Genomic DNA, 19,775 nt, shown 5'->3' on the forward strand with positions numbered 1-19,775 from the left:
AGAACACAGCGAGGGGAAAAGGCAGCAGCGGTGACTGAGAACACAGCGAGGGTAAAAGCAGCAGCGGTGACTGAGAACACAGCGAGGGTAAAAGCAGCAGCGGTGACTGAGAACACAGCGAGGGTAAAGGCAGCAGCGGTGACTGAGAAGACAGCGAGGGTAAAAGCAGCAGCGGTGACTGAGAACACAGCGAGGGTAAAAGCAGCAACAGTGACTCTGAGAACACAGCGAGGGTAAAGGCAGCAGCAGTGAATGAGAACACAGCGAGGGTAAAAGGCAGCAGCGGTGACTGAGAACACAGCGAGGGTAAAAGTCAGCAGCGGTGACTGAGAACACAGTGAGGGTAAAAGCAGCAGCGGTGATTGAGAACACAGCGAGGGTAAAGGCAGCACTGGTGACTGAGAACACAGCGAGGGTAAAGGCAGCAGCGGTGACTGAGAACACAGCAAGGGTAAAAGCAGCAGCGGTGACTGAGAACACAGTGAAGTTAAAAGGAGCAGCGGTGACTGAGAACACAGCGAGGGTAAAGGCAGCAGCGGTGACTGAAAACACAGCGAGGGTAAAGGCAGCAGCGGTGACTGAAAACACAGCGAGGGTAAAAGGCAGCAGCGGTGACTGAGAACACAGCGAGGGGAAAAGCAGCAGCGGTGACTGAGAACACAGCGAGGGTAAAAGCAGCAGCGGTGACTGAAAACACAGCGAGGGTAAAAGGCAGCAGCGGTGACTGAGAACACAGCGAGGGTAAAAGCAGCAGCGGTGACTGAGAACACAGCGAGGGTAAAGGCAGCAGCGGTGACTGAGAACACAGCGAGGGTAAAAGGAAGCAGCGGTGACTGAGAACACAGCGAGGGTAAAAGCAGCAGCGGTGACTGAAAACACAGCGAGGGTAAAAGTAAGCAGCGGTGACTGAGAACACAGCGAGGGTAAAAGCAGCAGCGGTGACTGAGAACACAGCGAGGGTAAAGGCAGCAGCGGTGACTGAGAACACAGCGAGGGTAAAAGGCAGGGGTGACTCTGAGAACACAGCGAGGGTAAAAGCAGCAGCGGTGACTCTGTCGGTGTCCATGTCGGTGCAACATCGAGGGCCGAAGGGCCTGTACTGCGCTGTATCGTTCTATAGCGAGGGTAAAAGCAGCAGCGGTGACTCTGAGAACACAGCGAGGGTAAAGGCAGCAGCGGTGACTGAGAACACAGCGAGGGTAAAGGCAGCAGCGGTGACTGAGAACACAGCGAGGGTAAAGGCAGCAGCGGTGACTGAGAACACAGCGAGGGTAAAAGCAGCAGCGGTGACTGAGAACACAGCGAGGGTAAAGGCAGCAGCGGTGACTGAGAACAGAGCGAGGGTAAAAGCAGCAGCGGTGACTCTAAGAACACAGCGAGGGTAAAGGCAGCAGCGGTGACGGAGAACACAGCGAGGGTAAAAGGCAGCAGCAATGACTCTGAGAACACAGCGACGGTTAAAGCAGCAGCGGTGACTGAGAACACAGCGAGGGAAAAGGCAGCAGCGGTGACTGAGAACACAGCGAGGGTAAAAGCAGCAGCAGTGACTGAGAACACAGCGAGGGTAAAGGCAGCAGCAGTGACTGAGAACACAGTGAGGGTAAAAGCAGCAGCGGTGACTGAGAACACAGCGAGGGTAAAAGCAGCAGCGGTGACTGAGAACACAGCGAGGGTAAAAGCAGCAGCGGTGACTGAGAACACAGCGAGGGTAAAAGGCAGCAGCGGTGACTGAGAACACAGCGAGGGTAAAGGCAGCAGCGGTGACTGAGAACACAGCGAGGGTAAAAGGAGCAGCGGTGACTGAGAACACAGCGAGGGTAAAGGCAGCAGCGGTGACTGAGAAGACAGCGAGGGTAAAAGCAGCAGCGGTGACTGAGAACACAGCGAGGGTAAAAGCAGCAGCGGTGACTGAGAACACAGCGAGGGTAAAAGCAGCAGCGGTGACTGAGAACACAGCGAGGGTAAAAGCAGCAGCGGTGACTGAGAACACAGCGAGGGTAAAAGGCAGCAGCGGTGACTGAGAACACAGCGAGGGTAAAGGCAGCAGCGGTGACTGAGAAGACAGCGAGGGTAAAAGCAGCAGCGGTGACTGAGAACACAGTGAGGGGAAAAGCAGCAACGGTGCCTCTGAGAACACAGCGAGGGTAAAGGCAGCAGCGGTGACTGAGAACACAGCGAAGGAAAAAGGCAGCAGCGGTGACTGAGAACACAGCGAGGGTAAAAGGCAGCAGCGGTGACTGAGAACACAGTGAGGGTAAAAGCAGCAACGGTGACTGAGAACACAGTGAGGGTAAAAGGAGCAGCGGTGACTGAGAACACAGCAAGGGTAAAGGCAGCAGCGGTGACTGAGAACACAGCGAGGGTAAAAGCAGCAGCGGTGACTGAGAACACAGCGAGGGTAAAGGCAGCAGTGGTGACTGAGAACACAGCGAGTGTAAAAGCAGCAGCGGTGACTGAGAACACAGCGAGGGTAAAAGGCAGCAGCGGTGACTGAGAACACAGCGAGGGTAAAGGCAGCAGCGGTGACTGAGAACACAGCGAGGGTAAAAGCAGCAGCGGTGACTGAGAACAAAGCGAGGGTAAAAGCAGCAGCGGTGACTGAGAACACAGCGAGGGTAAAAGCAGCAGCGGTGACTGAGAACACAGCGAGGGTAAAAGCAGCAGCGGTGACTGAGAACACAGCGAGGGTAAAAGCAGCAGCGGTGACTGAGAACACAGCGAGGGTAAAAGGCAGCAGCGGTGACTGAGAACACAGCGAGGGTAAAGGCAGCAGCGGTGACTGAGAAGACAGCGAGGGTAAAAGCAGCAGCGGTGACTGAGAACACAGCGAGGGGAAAAGCAGCAACGGTGCCTCTGAGAACACAGCGAGGGTAAAGGCAGCAGCGGTGACTGAGAACACAGCGAGGGTAAAAGGCAGCAGCGGTGACTGAGAACACAGCGAGGGTAAAAGGCAGCAGCGGTGACTGAGAACACAGTGAGGGTAAAAGCAGCAGCGGTGACTGAGAACACAGCGAGGGTAAAGGCAGCACCGGTGACTGAGGACACAGCGAGGGTAAAAGCAGCAGCGGTGACTGAGAACACAGTGAGGGTAAAAGGAGCAGCGGTGACTGAGAACACAGCAAGGGTAAAGGCAGCAGCGGTGACTGAGAACACAGCGAGGGTAAAAGCAGCAGCGGTGACTGAGAACACAGCGAGGGTAAAAGCAGCAGCGGTGACTGAGAACACAGCGAGGGTAAAAGCAGCAGTGGTGACTGAAAACACAGCGAGGGTAAAGGCAGCAGCGGTGACTGAGAACACAGCGAGGGTAAAGGCAGCAGCGGTGACTGAGAACACAGCGAGGGTAAAGGCAGCAGCGGTGACTGAGAACACAGCGAGGGTAAAAGCAGCAGCGGTGACTGAGAACATAGCGAGGGTAAAGGCAGCAGCGGTGACTGAGAACACAGCGAGGGTAAAACCAGCAGCGGTGATTGTGGTATACATTTTTAACTTATTCATGTATAAATTAAAACTTGGTCAATTAATTTGTTTAAAAGTGTAGCTGATGTATTGTATTTGTACAATTAGAGGTCAGTTAATTAACCAAGTCTGCAGAGAAAATGTTAATGAAATAAGAAGCAGTAGTGACACTAAAGGTATGAATTATCTGGTAAATTGAGATCCACGGTATACAGGTAAAAGTTGAATAGGATTCAATGAAAAGCATCAAAGAGTGGTTACACAGAGGAATGTAACTAATTTGAGAATGCTGGTCAATCTTCATTTCAGTCTGAAATTTATTTTCATTAAATTAGATGATAATCTAATCGAGATACAACAGGGCATCTTGAATCCCATAGAGTGCACACCGTGTTCCATGTGAGAACTCCAGGACGCTTCTTGTACCCTGGATAACTACATGTGCAAGAAATATCATCAGCTGGAGCAGGCAAGCTTCGATTTTTCGATTTGCACATTGACCAGAGTCACTGTGGTGCATCTGTTGAGCTTTTTTGGAGAGTGTGTTTCTGGCCATCCTACAACCTAAGGAGATTGCAGGAAGAAAGGGAATGGGAGACTGTCAGATAGTCAGGGAGGACAAGGCAGGATCCCCTGAATGCATTGCGCTCTGCACTGATTAAAAAGTGATAATTCTAAGGGGAGTGCAGCCAGAGCCAGTCCACAGCACCATGGCCTGGCTCAGCTGTACAGGTGAGATTCAGGACAAAGAATGGGAAAGCAACAGTGATGGGGGTTCTACAGTTTGTGATCAGATAGGATAGTTCTACCAAGAAGGAACCACAGGCATAAGAGGCTGACTGGCTTTCTTTTTACATCATAAATTGATAGAAGTAAACCGTTGCAGCAGCAGAGTTCATGTGTGTTACTATACTTCATTTTCATCCTGGGTAAGAACTGATGGAAGTTTGGAGACAGCTGGGTTTTGGGGAGGATTGGGGCTATGGGGAATATTGAATCCTCGGGAAGTAGCAGCCCAACCATCCTTGTGGAACCCAGCGGAGCCTATAAAAGTAATTCTTAAACTTACACAATATGCCCCGCTGCCAGGTATCTGGCAACCCTATGAAGCAGGGTGTCCACACAGGTGCTGCAGCTTGCTGACAGTTCAATAATTACATTCATAGGACCCGTTTCTGTTTATTCCCAAGAAATCCCTCTCAACGGAGCCAGACCATACAAAATGTAATGAAATCAAAGGAAAATTTTATGAACAATATGAAAGCTATTACTTGCAATGTACTCAACCAAATAAATGATCTGTATCACTCCATGGGCATAATGTAACGCTTTACTTTCGGAAACGTACCAACAATATAACTGTAAGGGAGCAAACCCTTTTACATTCTGAACTCAGATTAAAGATTAAACAATCCTTACTGTAGTGAAAATGAAATTTGCTTTCTATTACTAAATTGATTAATGGCTGGAATTCACCGCAAATCAATTGAAACATTTTCGATGATAAATGATGCCGTTTGGTTTGGGTATTGACTGAATCTTAATTGCAGTTTCATTTCAACAGTGTCCTGTGTCTTTATCCATTTCTTGATGAACCGGGCAATTTACAAGTTTGCTACAAACTGAAGTACTTTGAATTTATCACTGTTGGCTATCAGAATATGGGATCAGGAACCTGGTTGCTGAAAAAGCACCATCATGGTCAACAAGATTTATCTGAAAATAACTCAGTTGAACAAACAAGTGGCTGCTCTGTGACTTAACCAACCAGACTGAGCAAATCAACAGAACAGAAAAACAGTTACCTCATGCAAAATAAGTTGCTCTGGTTTTGTTTTTGCTTGCTTGTCAACTTAAAATAAATTGTGTGTGGTGTCCTTTCAAGTGCTAATTTGTGCAAGTTTCTGGTTGTAATACAATATTGGTGTTAATAATGAGAAAGCATATTTAGCTACGAACCAAAGTTAATTTTAGTTTCGTTTAAACCATTTTCAAGAGGCTGGATAACAACATAACACCAATGGAGTATTTATATATATATATATATAATATATTTATATTTTATTACATTTTAATTCAGCATTTCTAGCCTATGTTCATTTTTTCTGATAGCTTTTCTCTACAATATCCAGAAAACTTGAACATAAGTGAGGAAATGTTAGTTTACAGTAGCACTTTTCACATTTTTCAGGTTTTTCCTTTAGTAATTCCTTCTCCCATGTTTCATCTTCTGATTTGATAGCATTAGACATTTAAGTGATCACTGTAGGTCTGCTGCGGCCTGTTCGCTCATGTATTTGAGAAACCTTCAAAGCAATTTTTATTAGAGGGGCGAGCATTGCCTGTAAAAAAAACAGAAATTACACTTTCGATTAAAAAAAATATACGGCTCGCTTATTTTCTGTGCGTACATATGAAGGGGAACAAGCCTAATTGTTTGAATAGTATTTTCTGTCATAATCAGACCTGCCCAAATGTTGCACTATTTGCAGAGGCTGTTTTCAAGATTTTGACAGGCGCTAGGAATTAGTCTTCTGGCTCGGCATTGAATAAGTTTCAGAAATTAAATTGCTCCCTTGCATCTTGATGGTCAGAAATGGACATTCTTTTCAGAACATCAAGGCCCAAATCTTCTGAACATGATCGCAACTCCAATTTCTAACCTTGATCAGACAAACAGTACCCAGTTACCATCCTCTGAGTTTCCTGTGCAATCGTCTGATGGAGGATCCTGCAGATGGAGGGTCCTGCAGAGTTCAGTCGGCATAAGAAACCTTGCAGCCATCAGTGGAGGATCCCCCACAAAAGCCACACTCCTTTTTACAGCACTAGTTACCATGTTCTGGTAAGTAAAGAGTTTAAGTGTTCCAAAACTTCTTTGAAAAATATGAGAGACAGTATTGGGTAATATGGTGGTAAAGTGGCCAAGGAGGTAGGGTTGATGAGCGGATAGGGTTGGGTGGGTAAGCAAAATGGTTAAGAGGGTAAGGTTGGTGATGGGGTACACTGGGTAAGCTATGTGACTAAGGGGTTGGGTGAGGTAAGTGGATGGGGGGGGGGGGGGGGAAGAGTGTGGGATAGGGTGGCAGCCTGATAGGGTGGGGAAATCAGTTCAGGGTGTGGGACTCAGGTGTTGAGGTCATAGTAGGTTAGGGCAGGGATTTGAGAGGGGAGCGGGGCGGGCTGGTGGGGTGTGGGGCTCAGTTGACTAGTTACCCAGGATTGAATCACAAAAGGTTAGTGTACAGGTAGAGAAAGTAATTAGGGAAGCTAATAGAATGTCACTGTTTATTGTGAGGGGGACTGATCACAAAAGTAGGGAGGTTATGTTTCAGTTGTACAGGGCATTGATGTGACCACGTCTGGTATGAAATGAAAGTCACTTATTGTCACGAGTAGGCTTCAATGAAGTTACTATGAAAAGCCACTAATCGCCACATTCCGGCGCCTGTTTGGGGAGGCTGGTACGGGAATTGAAGCCGCGCTGCTGGCCTGCCATGATCTGCTTTAAAAGCCAGCTATTTAGCCCTGTGCTAAACCAGCCCCTAATTATATTGTGTATATTCTGTACAGCAGTGGTCTCCTAGTTTAAGGAAAGATATGCTTTAACAACAATTCAGAGAAGGTTGACCAGGAATGAGCAGGTTGTCTTATGAGGAAAGGTTGGCCATGATTTAGCGGCTGGCCTAGCCAAGGGGACAAATCTTATAATGGCCGCTAAATCCCAAAACGGAATGTGTGCCAGCGATATTTTGAGTTGAGGTCTTCCCCACCCCCCTCCGATGGCGTGATCAGGTTCACACCCAGGAAGCGAGCATCAAATTTATTATAAAATATTATCAGGCTTCATTCCACTACTTCCACCCTCACTGTATCATATCACCCAGCTGGTGTTACATCACGCTGGTGAGAATCACCACTGCTTTTCAGTCGTGATGACCATTCCGGATGCGGCTAGGTAAGTTTTGCCGCTGGGTGGTGAGGGACACCTGGCACCCTAGCACTGCCAGCCTGGTAGTTTTGAACAGCAAGAGGAGGCCTGAACGAAACCGTGATCCTGAGGGGTATTGACAGGGTGGATATGGAGAAGATGTTTCCTCTTGTCGTAGAATCTAGAACTAGGGGTCACTGTTTAAAAATAAGGGGTCGCTCATTTAAGATGGAGGTGAGGAGAAATATTGGCCGGGATTCTCCTAGCCTCCGTGCTGCAATCGTGCTCGGCGCGGGGTGGAGATTAGGGCGTCAGACCCGCGATCGGGTCCAACGCCCTGGTGGGGGGGGGGAACCTCCAGGTCGGCCAGTCTCGCGATCGGGGGCCACCAATCAGCTTGCGCGTGCAATCTGGAGGAAGGGCCTATATTGTCGGGGCCGGCCCACTGTGTGGGGCTGCCATGTTGCGTGGGGCCGCCGCCACAGGCGGCCACCGCGTGCATGTGCGGACCCACGGCCGGAGGTGCAGGGCCCCGCATCAGCAGCCGGAGCTGCGTGGACTACTCCGGGGCCTGCTGACCCCCTTCAAAACGGAGAATCACTCTGGATTTTCTCCAGGAAAGACCAGTGTGATTCACGCACGTTATGAGAGAATTCCGCCCATTTTCTCTCAGAAGGTCGTGTGTCTCTGCCATTCTCTTCATCAAAACGGAGTGTAAGCAGAACCTTTGAATATTTTTAAGGCAGATCTAGATAAATTCTTGATTAACAAGGGGGAAAAGGTTTTCGGGGGTAGGAAGAAATGTGGGTTGAGGTTACAATCAGATCAGCCATGATCTTATTGAATGGTGGAGGAGACTTGAGGGGCCAAATGGCCGACTCCTGCTCCTAATCCATGTGCTTGTATGTACCGTACTAATAGGTAAAGTCTTGGCCAATTTGCACCATCTCATGGTCAGCAAAGGTAGCCAAGATCAGAATCTCTTTCAGATTGCCCTCTCTGTGGGTGGAGACTGATCCTTACTGTAAAAGTGGCCTGATTAAGGTCAAAACCTCAGTAGTGTGAGGAATTACAAACACTGGTTCATGAGCCATTTCACAGCAAATCATTATGGTCATCCAATAATTGCATGCAACACGACACCTTATGGACCTGATCTACCGGCGCATTGCGCCCGAACGGCGGCGTGGCCAATAGATGCCGGGAGATTCCTCTTCCAGGGTCTACCCGGCTTGCTACACTTCCCGAGATCAAACGCAATCTTTCAGGACGTCGTGACTTGAATCAAAATGGCACTCGTGGATGTCTCCCAGGGGATCGGAAGCCCTCCAGGCAGGGTGGCACACTGGCAGTGCTGGCATCGTGCCCAGGGGGTCCCTGCCGGGCAAGTGGAGCTCCTCAGTGCAGGAAACGGGGCGAAGTGCAGCCTTGGCGGGGTGCTCCCGAATAGAACCAAATTCCCTGCAAATAGCGTGGTGTTTCTCGGTGCTATAAGCATCGGGATAACCAGGCAAAATGCGCTCATTACAGGACTCTCTCCCATCGGCTAGATCGCGCCCTGGACAGTTTCACCAGCACTGGGAACCCACTGGTACCCCAGTCAAATGCACCATTCTTCACGTGTGGGCCTAGATACAGAGTGATTTTCCTCATAGCCAGTACCCTGTGCCCGATCAAGGGACCCAGCGTCAGGCAATGAGATGACTGCTGAAACCCACGTCCCTGGCCCTGCTTCTGATCTCCTCAGCCCTCATGTGATTTGAGAATTAACTCACTTGTGGCCTGCAGTCTCTGCAATCCTGGGCCTCAGGTGCAGTACCACCAGCAGGTACCGCTCTCGCAGGTGGCAATGATGAGCTGCTGACCTTTTATTGACCAACAGCTCTCCGCAGGCAGGACATCCGCCACTGGGGTTCTCAATCATGGGAAAGACCCGATGGTGGCAGGTTCTAACGGGCTGTTCCCCCAGAAATAATGGGGGAATTCCCCCCCCCCCGAATAACCCCTGGCTCTCCAACTGGTGGGTGGACACCCCTGTTGGCCCAATAAATCCAGGTCATGGTGTGCGCGCAATAAAAATACCCTTTCCTTCCAATTTTCTGCCTACTTCATGTTTTTTAAAATTTGTTCATGAGTTGTGGGCGCCGCAGGCTGTGCCAGCATATATTGCCCTTCCTTAATTGCCCGTATGTGAAAACTCCACAAGGACAATGACCCAGGTCCTCGGTGCTGTGAAGTAACAGTGCTAACCACTCTGATGGAGTCATGATCAACATCTCCTTCCGTGGCAAATTTTTGAAAGTAGCAAAAAGAAAATCCTGTACGGTCATACTGGTAAAGAAAAATCAGCCATAAAATGAACCAAGTTCATGACTACATAACTAAACAATGTTCTTTCATTTAAACATGCACACTCATACAGTCTTCATTGAGTCTATCACTGACTGACTGATCATGGTTATTGATTTGTAATATCAGTAGAATAACATCCCTCCCCATGTTAGTGTTGTCCACGGCAATATTCTTCTAGCCCTCATTCCCAAACTTTGTCGGAAGGCAGTTTCTATAATTGTTCACAGGAGAACCGCCAAGTTGGTTCTTTATAAATAAATGCTTAACTATTGCTTCGAAAGTCATGGAGACTGCACAGTCAAAACTGGGACTCACCAGTTTAAACGCATATCTTACTCCAACTGAAAAGCAGTCACATTGGTTTGACCAAATGGCTTTGCCCTATTCCAGAAATTGCTAGGTTTGATTTGAACTAGCTTTCTGAGAAGTCATCACTTTTCCACTGAATTATCTCGATACTTGTTATAATTCTAACCAAATATCGTGTTTCACCAATTATATTGCGGTTTATCCATAATGTCCAAGTGAATTAACAGCTTTGTAAATTGTTAACTCCAAATCGGAGTCAGGCTTTCAGTCAGTGTTAACATCCAAGCTATTGTCATACAACTGATGTGAACCCACTTCACAGCAGCACTACCATGCACTATTAGGTCATAATGTTTGGTGGATAAGTCCAAGATGACAAAACAGAATGGGGACAAAATGCCACTTATAAAAAAGTTGTTAAAAAAATTACCTGTGGATCTTTGAAGATTTTACATGCATCTTTATAATAACTATCAATGTAAATTCTGATGGTTGCTCCAGCGCTGCCAGTTCCACTTAATCTAAAGATAAGGCGTGATCCATCTGTGAAAATGATTCTCAATCCCTGTCAACATATGATTTATAAGAATTATTCATGAGAAGATATTGATGCTGTGACCGGTCAATGATATGGCTAACATTCTAAATATATGCAGTGTGCTGCTATTATGAGTTACTGGTGTATATTTCCATGTAAAATGTAAAAGTAGAACATATTATAGCATCTTTTAGCAGGAAATCGAAAAAGTACTTGGAACACTTCTGAGGGTTTAATTTCTGTGGGTCTTTGCTGAGCTAACTGATTCTCACCATTGGGTGCCTCAACTGCTTGGACAGTAGAAGATGGGGAAAAACAGCATGGACTTCATTCCCAGCAACAATTCAGTGGCTCCTGCTGGGATGCCTGCGCATAAATTTCTGATGAGTGTGGAATAGGGCTTTAGTTATAAAAATGCTGGATAAACTCAGCAGGTCTAGCAGATTCTGTAGGGAGAGAAACAACTCAAAACGTTAACTCTGTTTCTGTCTCCAAAGATGCTGCCAGACCAGAATTTAGTCAACATTTTCGGTTTTATTTCAAATTTCCAGCATCCGCAGTATTTTGCTTTTATACAAGGCGTTAGTTGATGTCCTCCACAGAATAGCTTGTTCTCATCATTGAGGTTCAGATCTGATATCAGATAGCTGTAAGCAGCTATACAACTGTACTAAGCATCAATTGAGGAATGAAAATGTAGGTGAGGGGAGAAGACTGGACAAAAGAAAGACATTTTCTGGGGGGGGATCACCCTGACTGAAGAAAAGTTAAAACACGGCTCCAATTTTTCAGTTCTCTCCCTTTCAACCAATTCCGAATTATTGTCACGTAAACAAATTAATTATTTTGTTAATGGATTACATGGGCTGTAGAAGCCACGGGTTATATAAAATATTTAGTGTGGAAAAGCAGAACAATTTTCTTTGGTGCTTCTGGTGCATTGCAAAATATTGTTTTTCTGGTTACTTTGTATTCCCAAACAAGACATTGTAATGTTAGAAATGCAACACATTCCCACTTCAGACATCTACTTTCTCTATCGCATGTTCCTAAATGAGATTCAGCACAATCAAATATAAAATAAAGTTTTGTATGATTCCAATTCTATGGGCAGGATTCTCCGGTCGCCGACTCAGAAATCACGTTCGGCGATCGGCCGGAGAATAACCGATTCCATCCAAATTCAAGGTGGCGCCGCTTTCGCGATGCTCTGTCCCCTCCAAAGTGGCATACTTTGGCGGACATTGCCTGAGGCCCACTCCCCCGAAGCTCCACCTCCGACTTGCTGAGTTCCCGACGGGGTTGGTCGCGTGTGGTATCATCCGTTGGGAACTCGGCATGGCGACTGCAGACTCAGTCCAGCACTGCCACAGTCAGATGAGGGCCGATCCGCGGGCGGGGGGACTTTGCGAGGAGCTGGGGCACTGTTTGGAGGTGGTCGGCGTGTGCGAGCCGGTCAAAGTGGGGCACTATTTTGCAGGCCGGGTCCGCAAGCGGCTGCCGCCATGTTGCACGCACGGCCACTGCCGTGCGCAAGCGGGGCCACGGACCTGGCAATTTTCCAGGCCGTATCGGCAGCTAGAGCCAGGTGCTTACGCTGCTCGGCTCTTAGCCCCAGCCAAACGCCACCATGGGGACATAGCCTCAGAACCGGAGAATCCAGCCCTATGTTTTTGCTAAATTTCAGTGGCCTCTGATGAAGCAGATCATTTTTAACCTAAGATAGCTCAATTTATGCTGTGGATTCATTTCCACTTGAAACTGAGACTGCCAAACTGTAGTTGGCAAAGTAGCCTAGCAGCCAGCAAACAGGAGATTTCCATTAATGATCTACAAATGTCTCATGTCTTAATCCACTCAAGCGCATGTTTTCCGCAACATAATTTTTTTAATATAAATTGTTCAAAGTTAAATTGGCATCCAGATTTCCAGTCAATCATGGGAAGGAATCTATGCTTGTTTTGCAGTTTGTGGTCTTTCCCATGCTGATATTCGTGACTGGAAACTCTAAAGACAAGCTGGACAGAAGAAACTATGGCCGTGATTTATCGGCCTCGTCGCGTCTGGCTTGGTAACGCGACGAGGCCGCTGAATCTTGCGAGAGGAGAGATTTGTGACGCTCGACACGTCTCGCGAGATTTAACTGAATCTCATGAGACGTCGCGATCTGGATCTCGCCCACACTGATTTCCACAAACGTGGACCAGGCGTAACGGCATCTTTGAGGGGGGGGGGGGGGGGGGGGGGGGGGGGAGAGGGGGGGGGGGGAGAACTCTCAGGCCATTAGAGACCCCCAAGTGATTGGGTTTGGGCAGGCTGGCACCCAGGTACTCCCACTGTCACCCAGCACCACCATCCTCGCACTGCCAGGATGCCCGGTTGGCACTGCCAGGGGAAGTGTCAGGGGGTCAGGATGGCAGTGCGGAGGAGCCCAGGTGCCAGCTTGCCCATGCCAGGGGTTTGGCCTTGCCCACAAGAGGTTGGGTAATGTGGGAGGGGGGGCTCGTGAACCTCAAAAGAGGCAAGATTGGTGCAGCAGGGAGGTCCGGACACCGCAGTGGGGGGGGTCCAAAGATCGAGGCTGACTTTAAAAACAGCCCTCTGATCGGCAGGTCATCAGTCCTGCCAGTGCTGGAAATTATGTAAGTGCAGCCTCGACGGGGGAACAAGACGTCAAAGTACCGTTGAATAGAGAGGTCTTTAGCGCCGAGAAACACCCCGCTCAACGCGCCCAAAACCAGAATTTTTTTTCCACCCTTTATTGTTATGGGTCATCATCTACATTTCTTAACCCCCTTCAAGTTTTATCTTGGGGTGTAATCTTCTAAATTTATGCAGGTTTAAGTTGCTGAAATATGTTTTTCCATAACTGGTGAATTAGATATTCTGGACTTGCAGCACCAATCAATCGCTTACCTGGTTTCTTGAAATACTGCCATCGACCGGGTCACAGTATTCAAAATTATCAGCCTTGTCCACAGTGTACTCCTCTCCCTCACAAACGGTGAACTTGTGGCCAGCAAAAGCGCGATCTGACATTATAGTCTCCAGATTCGTTATTATTTTAGCCGCTGCCGCAGCATCTACTTCTTCATAGTCGTACCTGCAGCAAAAAAAATAAATCAGTGTGAACAATCTGCAGGGAGCTAAGAGGTTAAGGGTGATTCGATACAGGCCTTCAAGATTAGGAAAGTAAATATGATTGTTTCCAAGATAGTAATTACAAGCTGCAATTTTAAGATATTCACAAAAAATTCAAGGGAGGTTAGGAAAGCATCACCATGGTCAGGATTGCTAAAATGCATAATTCTCTGCCACAAATCATTGCTGAAGGAGAGTCTGTAGTTCTTTTAAAGGAGAGTAAATACAGTTGATCGAAAACAAAGCACATTAAAAGGGATGGAATATGAACAGGAGTGTGGGACTTGACCAGCTGGTTCATGTGAACAAAACCATCAGCACAGTCTTGCTGGCCAAGTATAGATATTTCAGTTAAATGTGATGTTTCTGAAGCACAGTTGCATTTCCTTCTCTCTCCAGCCGTTGGGGTTCCCTTTTCCCACTGGCAGCGCACCCGACCCGCACATTTCCCGGCGGAGTGGGGTGGCTTCAATGGGAAATCCGCAGAGAAGCACGCAGCTGGGGGACCGGAGAATCCAACCCTCATCATTCCTGAAGATGCCGAAATGTGTTCAGGAACACTTTACAAAAATTGGCAGCTTTCTGATGCCTCACTCACTATTATTCATACGCTAACTTAGACTGTAGTGGAGGTTTTCCCAGCTAACCTCAATGCTGTCCGACTTAAAATTTGTACATGAATATTTTCTCCACAGGGTAGACGGGATAGAAATAAGGAGCGAGAACCTTCCCTTTTTTTCCCCAGTATCCCTAACCCAGGCCACGAAGACCTATTCTAGAGTCCAAACTGATGTTAACTGGAGAGGAAAACAAATTTAAACTGACCTATATTTGGTACTTTCTTGTCTGTGTGGCTTAGAACTAAACCATGTCATGCATTTACACACTAACATCTGTAAAGTTCAAACACAATTGAATCAGACAGGATCTTGGTAACTCAGTTGTTATCCACCGTTCCCCACTGAATATCTAAAGTTTTCACATAACGGATAAATTACAAATCAAGCCAGTTCCTTCCAACAGTTCGTGAAAATTTAATGATTATGGGGATTTCTCAACTCATTGATCAGAGTTAACCATAACATAGATGAGCAGAGATGGAAGTCATTATAATCTAAGTTTTTTAAAGAATACTTTTTATGGGATGTGGGTGTCGCTGGTTAGGCCAGCATTTATTGCCCACCCATGGTTGCCCTTTAGAAGCTGGTGGTGAGCTGCCTTCTTGAACAGCTGCTGTCTCTGATGTGTAGGTACACCCACAGTGCTGGTAGGGAGTGAGTTCAGTATTTTGATCCAGCAACAGTGAAGGAGCGGCGATATACTTCCAAGTGGTGAGTGGCTCTGAGGGAAACCACCAGGTAGTGGGGTTCCCAGGCATCTGCTGCTTGTGTCCTTCTAGATGATAATGGGTGTGAGTCTGGAATGTGCTGCCTAGGGAACCTTGGCTAGTTACTGCAGCGCATCTTGTAGATGGTACACACGGTTGCCACTGTATGCCAGTGGTGGAGGGATTGAATGTTTGTGGAAGGGGTAGCAATCAACTGGACTGCTTTGTCCTGGATGGTGTTGAGCTTATTGAGTGTTGTTGGAGCTACATTCATCCAGGCAAATGGAGAGTATTCCATTACACTCCTGACTTTTGCCTTGTAGATATGGACAGGCTTTTGGGGGGGGGGGGGGGGGGGCATCAGGAGGGGAGTTACCCGCTGTAGGATTCCTAACATTTACCCTGCTCTAGTAGCTACAGTATTAAATATGGCTAGTCCAGTTCGGCTACTCGCTGTAGGATTCCTAACATTTGCCCTGCTCTAGGAGCCCAGTATTAAATATGGCTAGTCCAGTTCAGCTTCTGGTCAATGGTAACTACCCAGGATATTGGTTATGGGGGATTCAGCGATAGTAATAATAATAATAATCTTTTTATTGTCACAAGTAGGCTTACATTAGCATTACAATGAAGTTACTGTGAATAACTCCTAGGCGTCACAGTCCTGCAGCTGTTCAGGTACACGGAGGGAGAATTTAGAATGTCCAAATTAGCTAACAGCATGTCTTTCGGGTCTTGTGGGAGGAAACCATAGCACCCAGAGGAAACCCACGCAGACATGCAGAGAACGTGCCAACTCCACACAGACAGTGACCCAAGCTGTGAAGCAATAGTGCTAACCACTGTGCTACCGTGACACCTAATGCCATTGAATGTCAAGGGATGGTCATTGCCTGGCACTTGTGTAGCACGAATGTTACTTGCCACTTGGCAGCACAAGCCTGGATATTGTACAGGTGTTGCTGCATTTGAACATGAACTGCTTCACTATTTGAAGAGTCACAAATGGTGCTGAACATTGTGCAGTCATCCGCAAACATCCCCACTTCCGACCTTATGATGGAAGGGAGGTCATTGATGAAGCAGCTGAAGATGGTTGGGCCAGGACACTTTCCTGAGGAACTCCTGCAGTGATGTCCTGGAGCCGAGATGACGATATCCAACAACCACAATTATCTTCCTTTGTGCCAGGTATGACTCCAACCAATGGAGGGTTTCTCCCCTGATTCCCATTGACTCTAGTTTAGCTAGGGTTCCTTGATGCCATACAATTTTGCCTTGATGTCAAGGGCAGTCATTCTCACTTCACGTCTGGCATTCAGTTCTTTTGTCCATGTTTGAACCAAGGCTGTAATGCGGCCAGGAGCTGAGTGACCCTGACAGAACCCAAACTGAGCCTCCGTGAGCAGGTTATTGCTGAGTAAGTGCCGCTTGATAGCACTGTTGATGACTCCTTCCATCACTTTTCTGATAATTGAGAGTAAACTGATAGGGCAGTAATTTGTTGGGTTGCATTGGTCCTGTTTCTTGTGTACAGGATACACCTGGGTAATTTTCCACTTTGCCAGGTAGTTGCCAGTGTTGTAGCTGTACTGGCACAGCTTGGCTAGGAGTATAGCAAGTTCTAGAGCACAAGTATTCAGTATGTCATGAGAGAGTACCTTTAAGAAATGGGTGTTTATCAAATAGCTGTAGTGGATGCACCTTTAAAGAAATGGGTGTTTATCAAATAGCTGCATTGATGTCAGAGTATGGGTGGAGCTGCGCTGTCTGTCTGTTTTACTTTCGTTTTTGAGCTGGCAGCTACAGTGTGTGTTTAGCTTCATTTTCAGAGTTGGAGCTGCACCCAGCCAAACAAGATGTAAGTTTGACCTCTCTCTGTATGAAAAGAATGTCTTCTGAGCACTTGCTAATTTAGAAGTGATAGCTGCTCTCAGGAGAGAATTTAAACCTGACGTCTTTGTTAAAGAGGGTATTTGTCTTACGGATGTTGCCAGGAAAGATTAAGGGTTACTTATAGAGTACTGTGTTCTTTGGGGGAAGTATTTGAGTTGATAGTTGTTTAGATGTTTACTGTGTGTTTATAAAATGTTAACTGGATTCATAGAATAAACATTGTTTTGTTTTAAAATTACTTTAGATCTCTGTTGCATCACACCTCTAGAGTGGGCCCTTGTGCTTCCCATAACCAAAGTCTATTAAAAGTTATGGGTCAGGTGAACTCCATGATACACTTTGGGGTTCTCTAAACCCTGGCCAGTAATAAGTACTATTGCCGGAATATTGTCAGGGCCCATAGCTTTTGCAGTATCCAGTGCCTTCAGCTGTTTCTTGATATCACGTGGAGTGAATCGTGAAGACTGACATGTGTGATGGTAGGACCCTCGAGAGGAGACCGAGATGTATCATCCACTCAGCACTTCTGGCTGAAGATTGTTGCAAATACTTCAGCCTTGTCTTTTGCACAGATGTGCTGCTCTCCCCCATCATTGAAGATGGGAATATTGGTGAAGCCTCCTCCTACAGTGAGTGGTTTCATTGTCCACCACCATTCAGGGCTGGACTTAGCAGGACTGCAGAGCTTTGATCTGATGCGTTTGTAGTAGAATCACTTCGCTCTGTCTATTACTTGCTGCTAATGCTGTTTGGCATGCAAATAGTCCTGTGTTGTCGCTTCACCAGGTTGACACCTCATTTTTCAGTTTGCTTGATCTTGCTCCTGGCATGCTCTCCAACACTCTTCATTGAGCCCCTGGCTTGGTGGTAATGGTAGAGTGGGGGATATACCGGGCCATGAGGTTGCAGATTGTGGTTGAGTACAACTCTGCTGTTGCAGATGGTCCACAGTCATGGATGCCCAGTCTTGATGTGCAAGATTTGCTCGTATTCGATCTCATTTAGCAGAGTGGTAGTGCCACACAATACAATGGAGGGTATCCTCAATGTGAAGATGGGACTGACTCCAAAAGGACTCTACTGTGGTCACCTACCAATACTGTCATGGATAGATGCATCGGCAGCAGGCAGATTGGTGAGGATGAGGTCAATTTTGTTTTCCCCTTTGGTTGGTTTCCTCACCACCTGCTGTAGTCCCAATCTAGCAGATATGATCCTTTAGGAACCAGCCAGCTTGATCTGTGGTGGTACTACCAAGTAACTCTTGGTGATGGACATTGAAGTTCCCCACCCAGAGTATATTCTGTGCCCTTGCCACCCTCAGAGCTTCCTCCAAGTGGTGTTCAACATAGAGGAGTACTAGTTTATCAGCTGATGGTGGACGGAACATGGTAAACAGCGGGAAGTTTCCAATCCCATGTTTAGCTTAAACCACGAGTCTTCATGGGGTCCAGAGTTGATGTTGAGGACTCCCAGGGCACATCCCTACCGACTGTATATCACTGTGCCGCCACCTCTGCTGGGTCTGTCCTGTCAGTGAGACAGCATATCCAGGAATGGTGATAGTGGTGTCTGTAAGGTATGATTCCATGAATATGTCTATGTGAGGGTGTTGCTTGAATAGTCTGTGTGACAACTCTCCCAACTTTGGCACAAGCCCCCAGATGCAGGAGAAATTTGAGGGTCAGCAGGACTGGGTTTGCCGTTGTAGTTTCTGGTGCCTACGTTGTTAAGTACTGGGTTAAGAGACATTCTAATTAGTTGTCTCATTTATGTTAAGTATCCAATAATTGACACTGATATGTAAAGAGGCTTCAGGTGGCCTTTTTGTTGGTGGAAGGTGACCACAGTAGAGTCCTTTTGGAGTCAGTCCCATCTTCACATTGAGGATACCCTCCATTGTATTGTGTGGCACTACCACTCTGCTAAATGAGATCGAATACGAGCAGATCTTGCACATCAAGACTGGGCATCCATGACTGTGGACCATCTGCAACAGCAGAGTTGTACAAAGTGGCCTTTGTGTCAAGTGATGTGAAGATAGAGTTTTGTGCAGCGTCTGTTACAGTGAAATAAAGAGGTTTGTGAAAAGAAACAGAACCTTTGACTCTTTATACAACAGCAGCTAAATGTCTAACAAATGTAAGTAGAGGGTGGGTGCTGTGCAAATGTGAAGGGTTGAAAGATACAACTTTTCCAGACCAAACTAAAGAATGAGTGAGAACAAAAAAAGATATATGGCTGAACCTAGGATAAAGATGGCCGGATATGACTACCCTCCTTATTTTCTGAAAGGGGATCGTACGATCAATGGAGAAGTGCAGTAGTTATGTGGACTAAGGTAACGGCCTTGGAAAAGAGAAAACAAGGTATGGCATTGGCTCTTTATTATAGATAGAGAAAGATAGATAGATAGAGAAATACAGCACAGAACAGGCCCTTCGGCCCACGATGTTGAGCAGAACTTTTGTCCTAGGTTAATCAAAGAATTTTGGACAATTTTTCATGGCCAATCCACCCAACCTGCACATCTTTGGACTGTGGGAGGAAACCGGAGTACCCGGAGGAAACCCACGCAGTCACGGGGAGGATGTGCAGACACCACACAGACAGTGACCCAAGTTGAAATCGAACTTGGGACCCTGGAGCTGTGAAGCAATTGTGCTATCCACAATGCTACCGTGCTGCCCTTAAGAAGTTAACCTACACTCCATTATTCTACCCTAATCCATGTACCTATCCAATAGCCGCTTGAAGGTCCCTAACGTTTCCGACTCAACTACTTCCACAGGCAGTGCATTCCATGCCCCCACTACTCTCTGGGT

At 47.0% G+C, this 19,775-nt stretch overlaps 1 protein-coding gene across 2 annotated transcripts in view; it reads right to left on the minus strand.

Annotated features, from left to right (window-relative positions):
- Positions 1–4,681: 4,681 nt before the first annotated feature.
- The window catches only part of pgm1 (phosphoglucomutase 1), a 94,075-nt gene continuing 78,981 nt past the window's right edge, over positions 4,682–19,775 (minus strand). For both annotated transcript variants that reach the window (XM_038794494.1, XM_038794493.1), the window contains exons 9-11: positions 13,503–13,689; positions 10,479–10,613; positions 4,682–5,798 (exon numbers count right to left, since the gene is read on the minus strand). In XM_038794494.1, coding sequence (XP_038650422.1) covers positions 5,709–5,798; positions 10,479–10,613; positions 13,503–13,689 — 412 coding nt within the window. In that variant the 3' untranslated portion in view covers positions 4,682–5,708. The remainder of the gene's footprint in view (positions 5,799–10,478; positions 10,614–13,502; positions 13,690–19,775) is intronic.

Source organism: Scyliorhinus canicula, chromosome 4, assembly GCF_902713615.1.
Source record: "Scyliorhinus canicula chromosome 4, sScyCan1.1, whole genome shotgun sequence".
In the NCBI taxonomy this organism is placed as follows: Eukaryota; Metazoa; Chordata; class Chondrichthyes; order Carcharhiniformes; family Scyliorhinidae; genus Scyliorhinus; species Scyliorhinus canicula.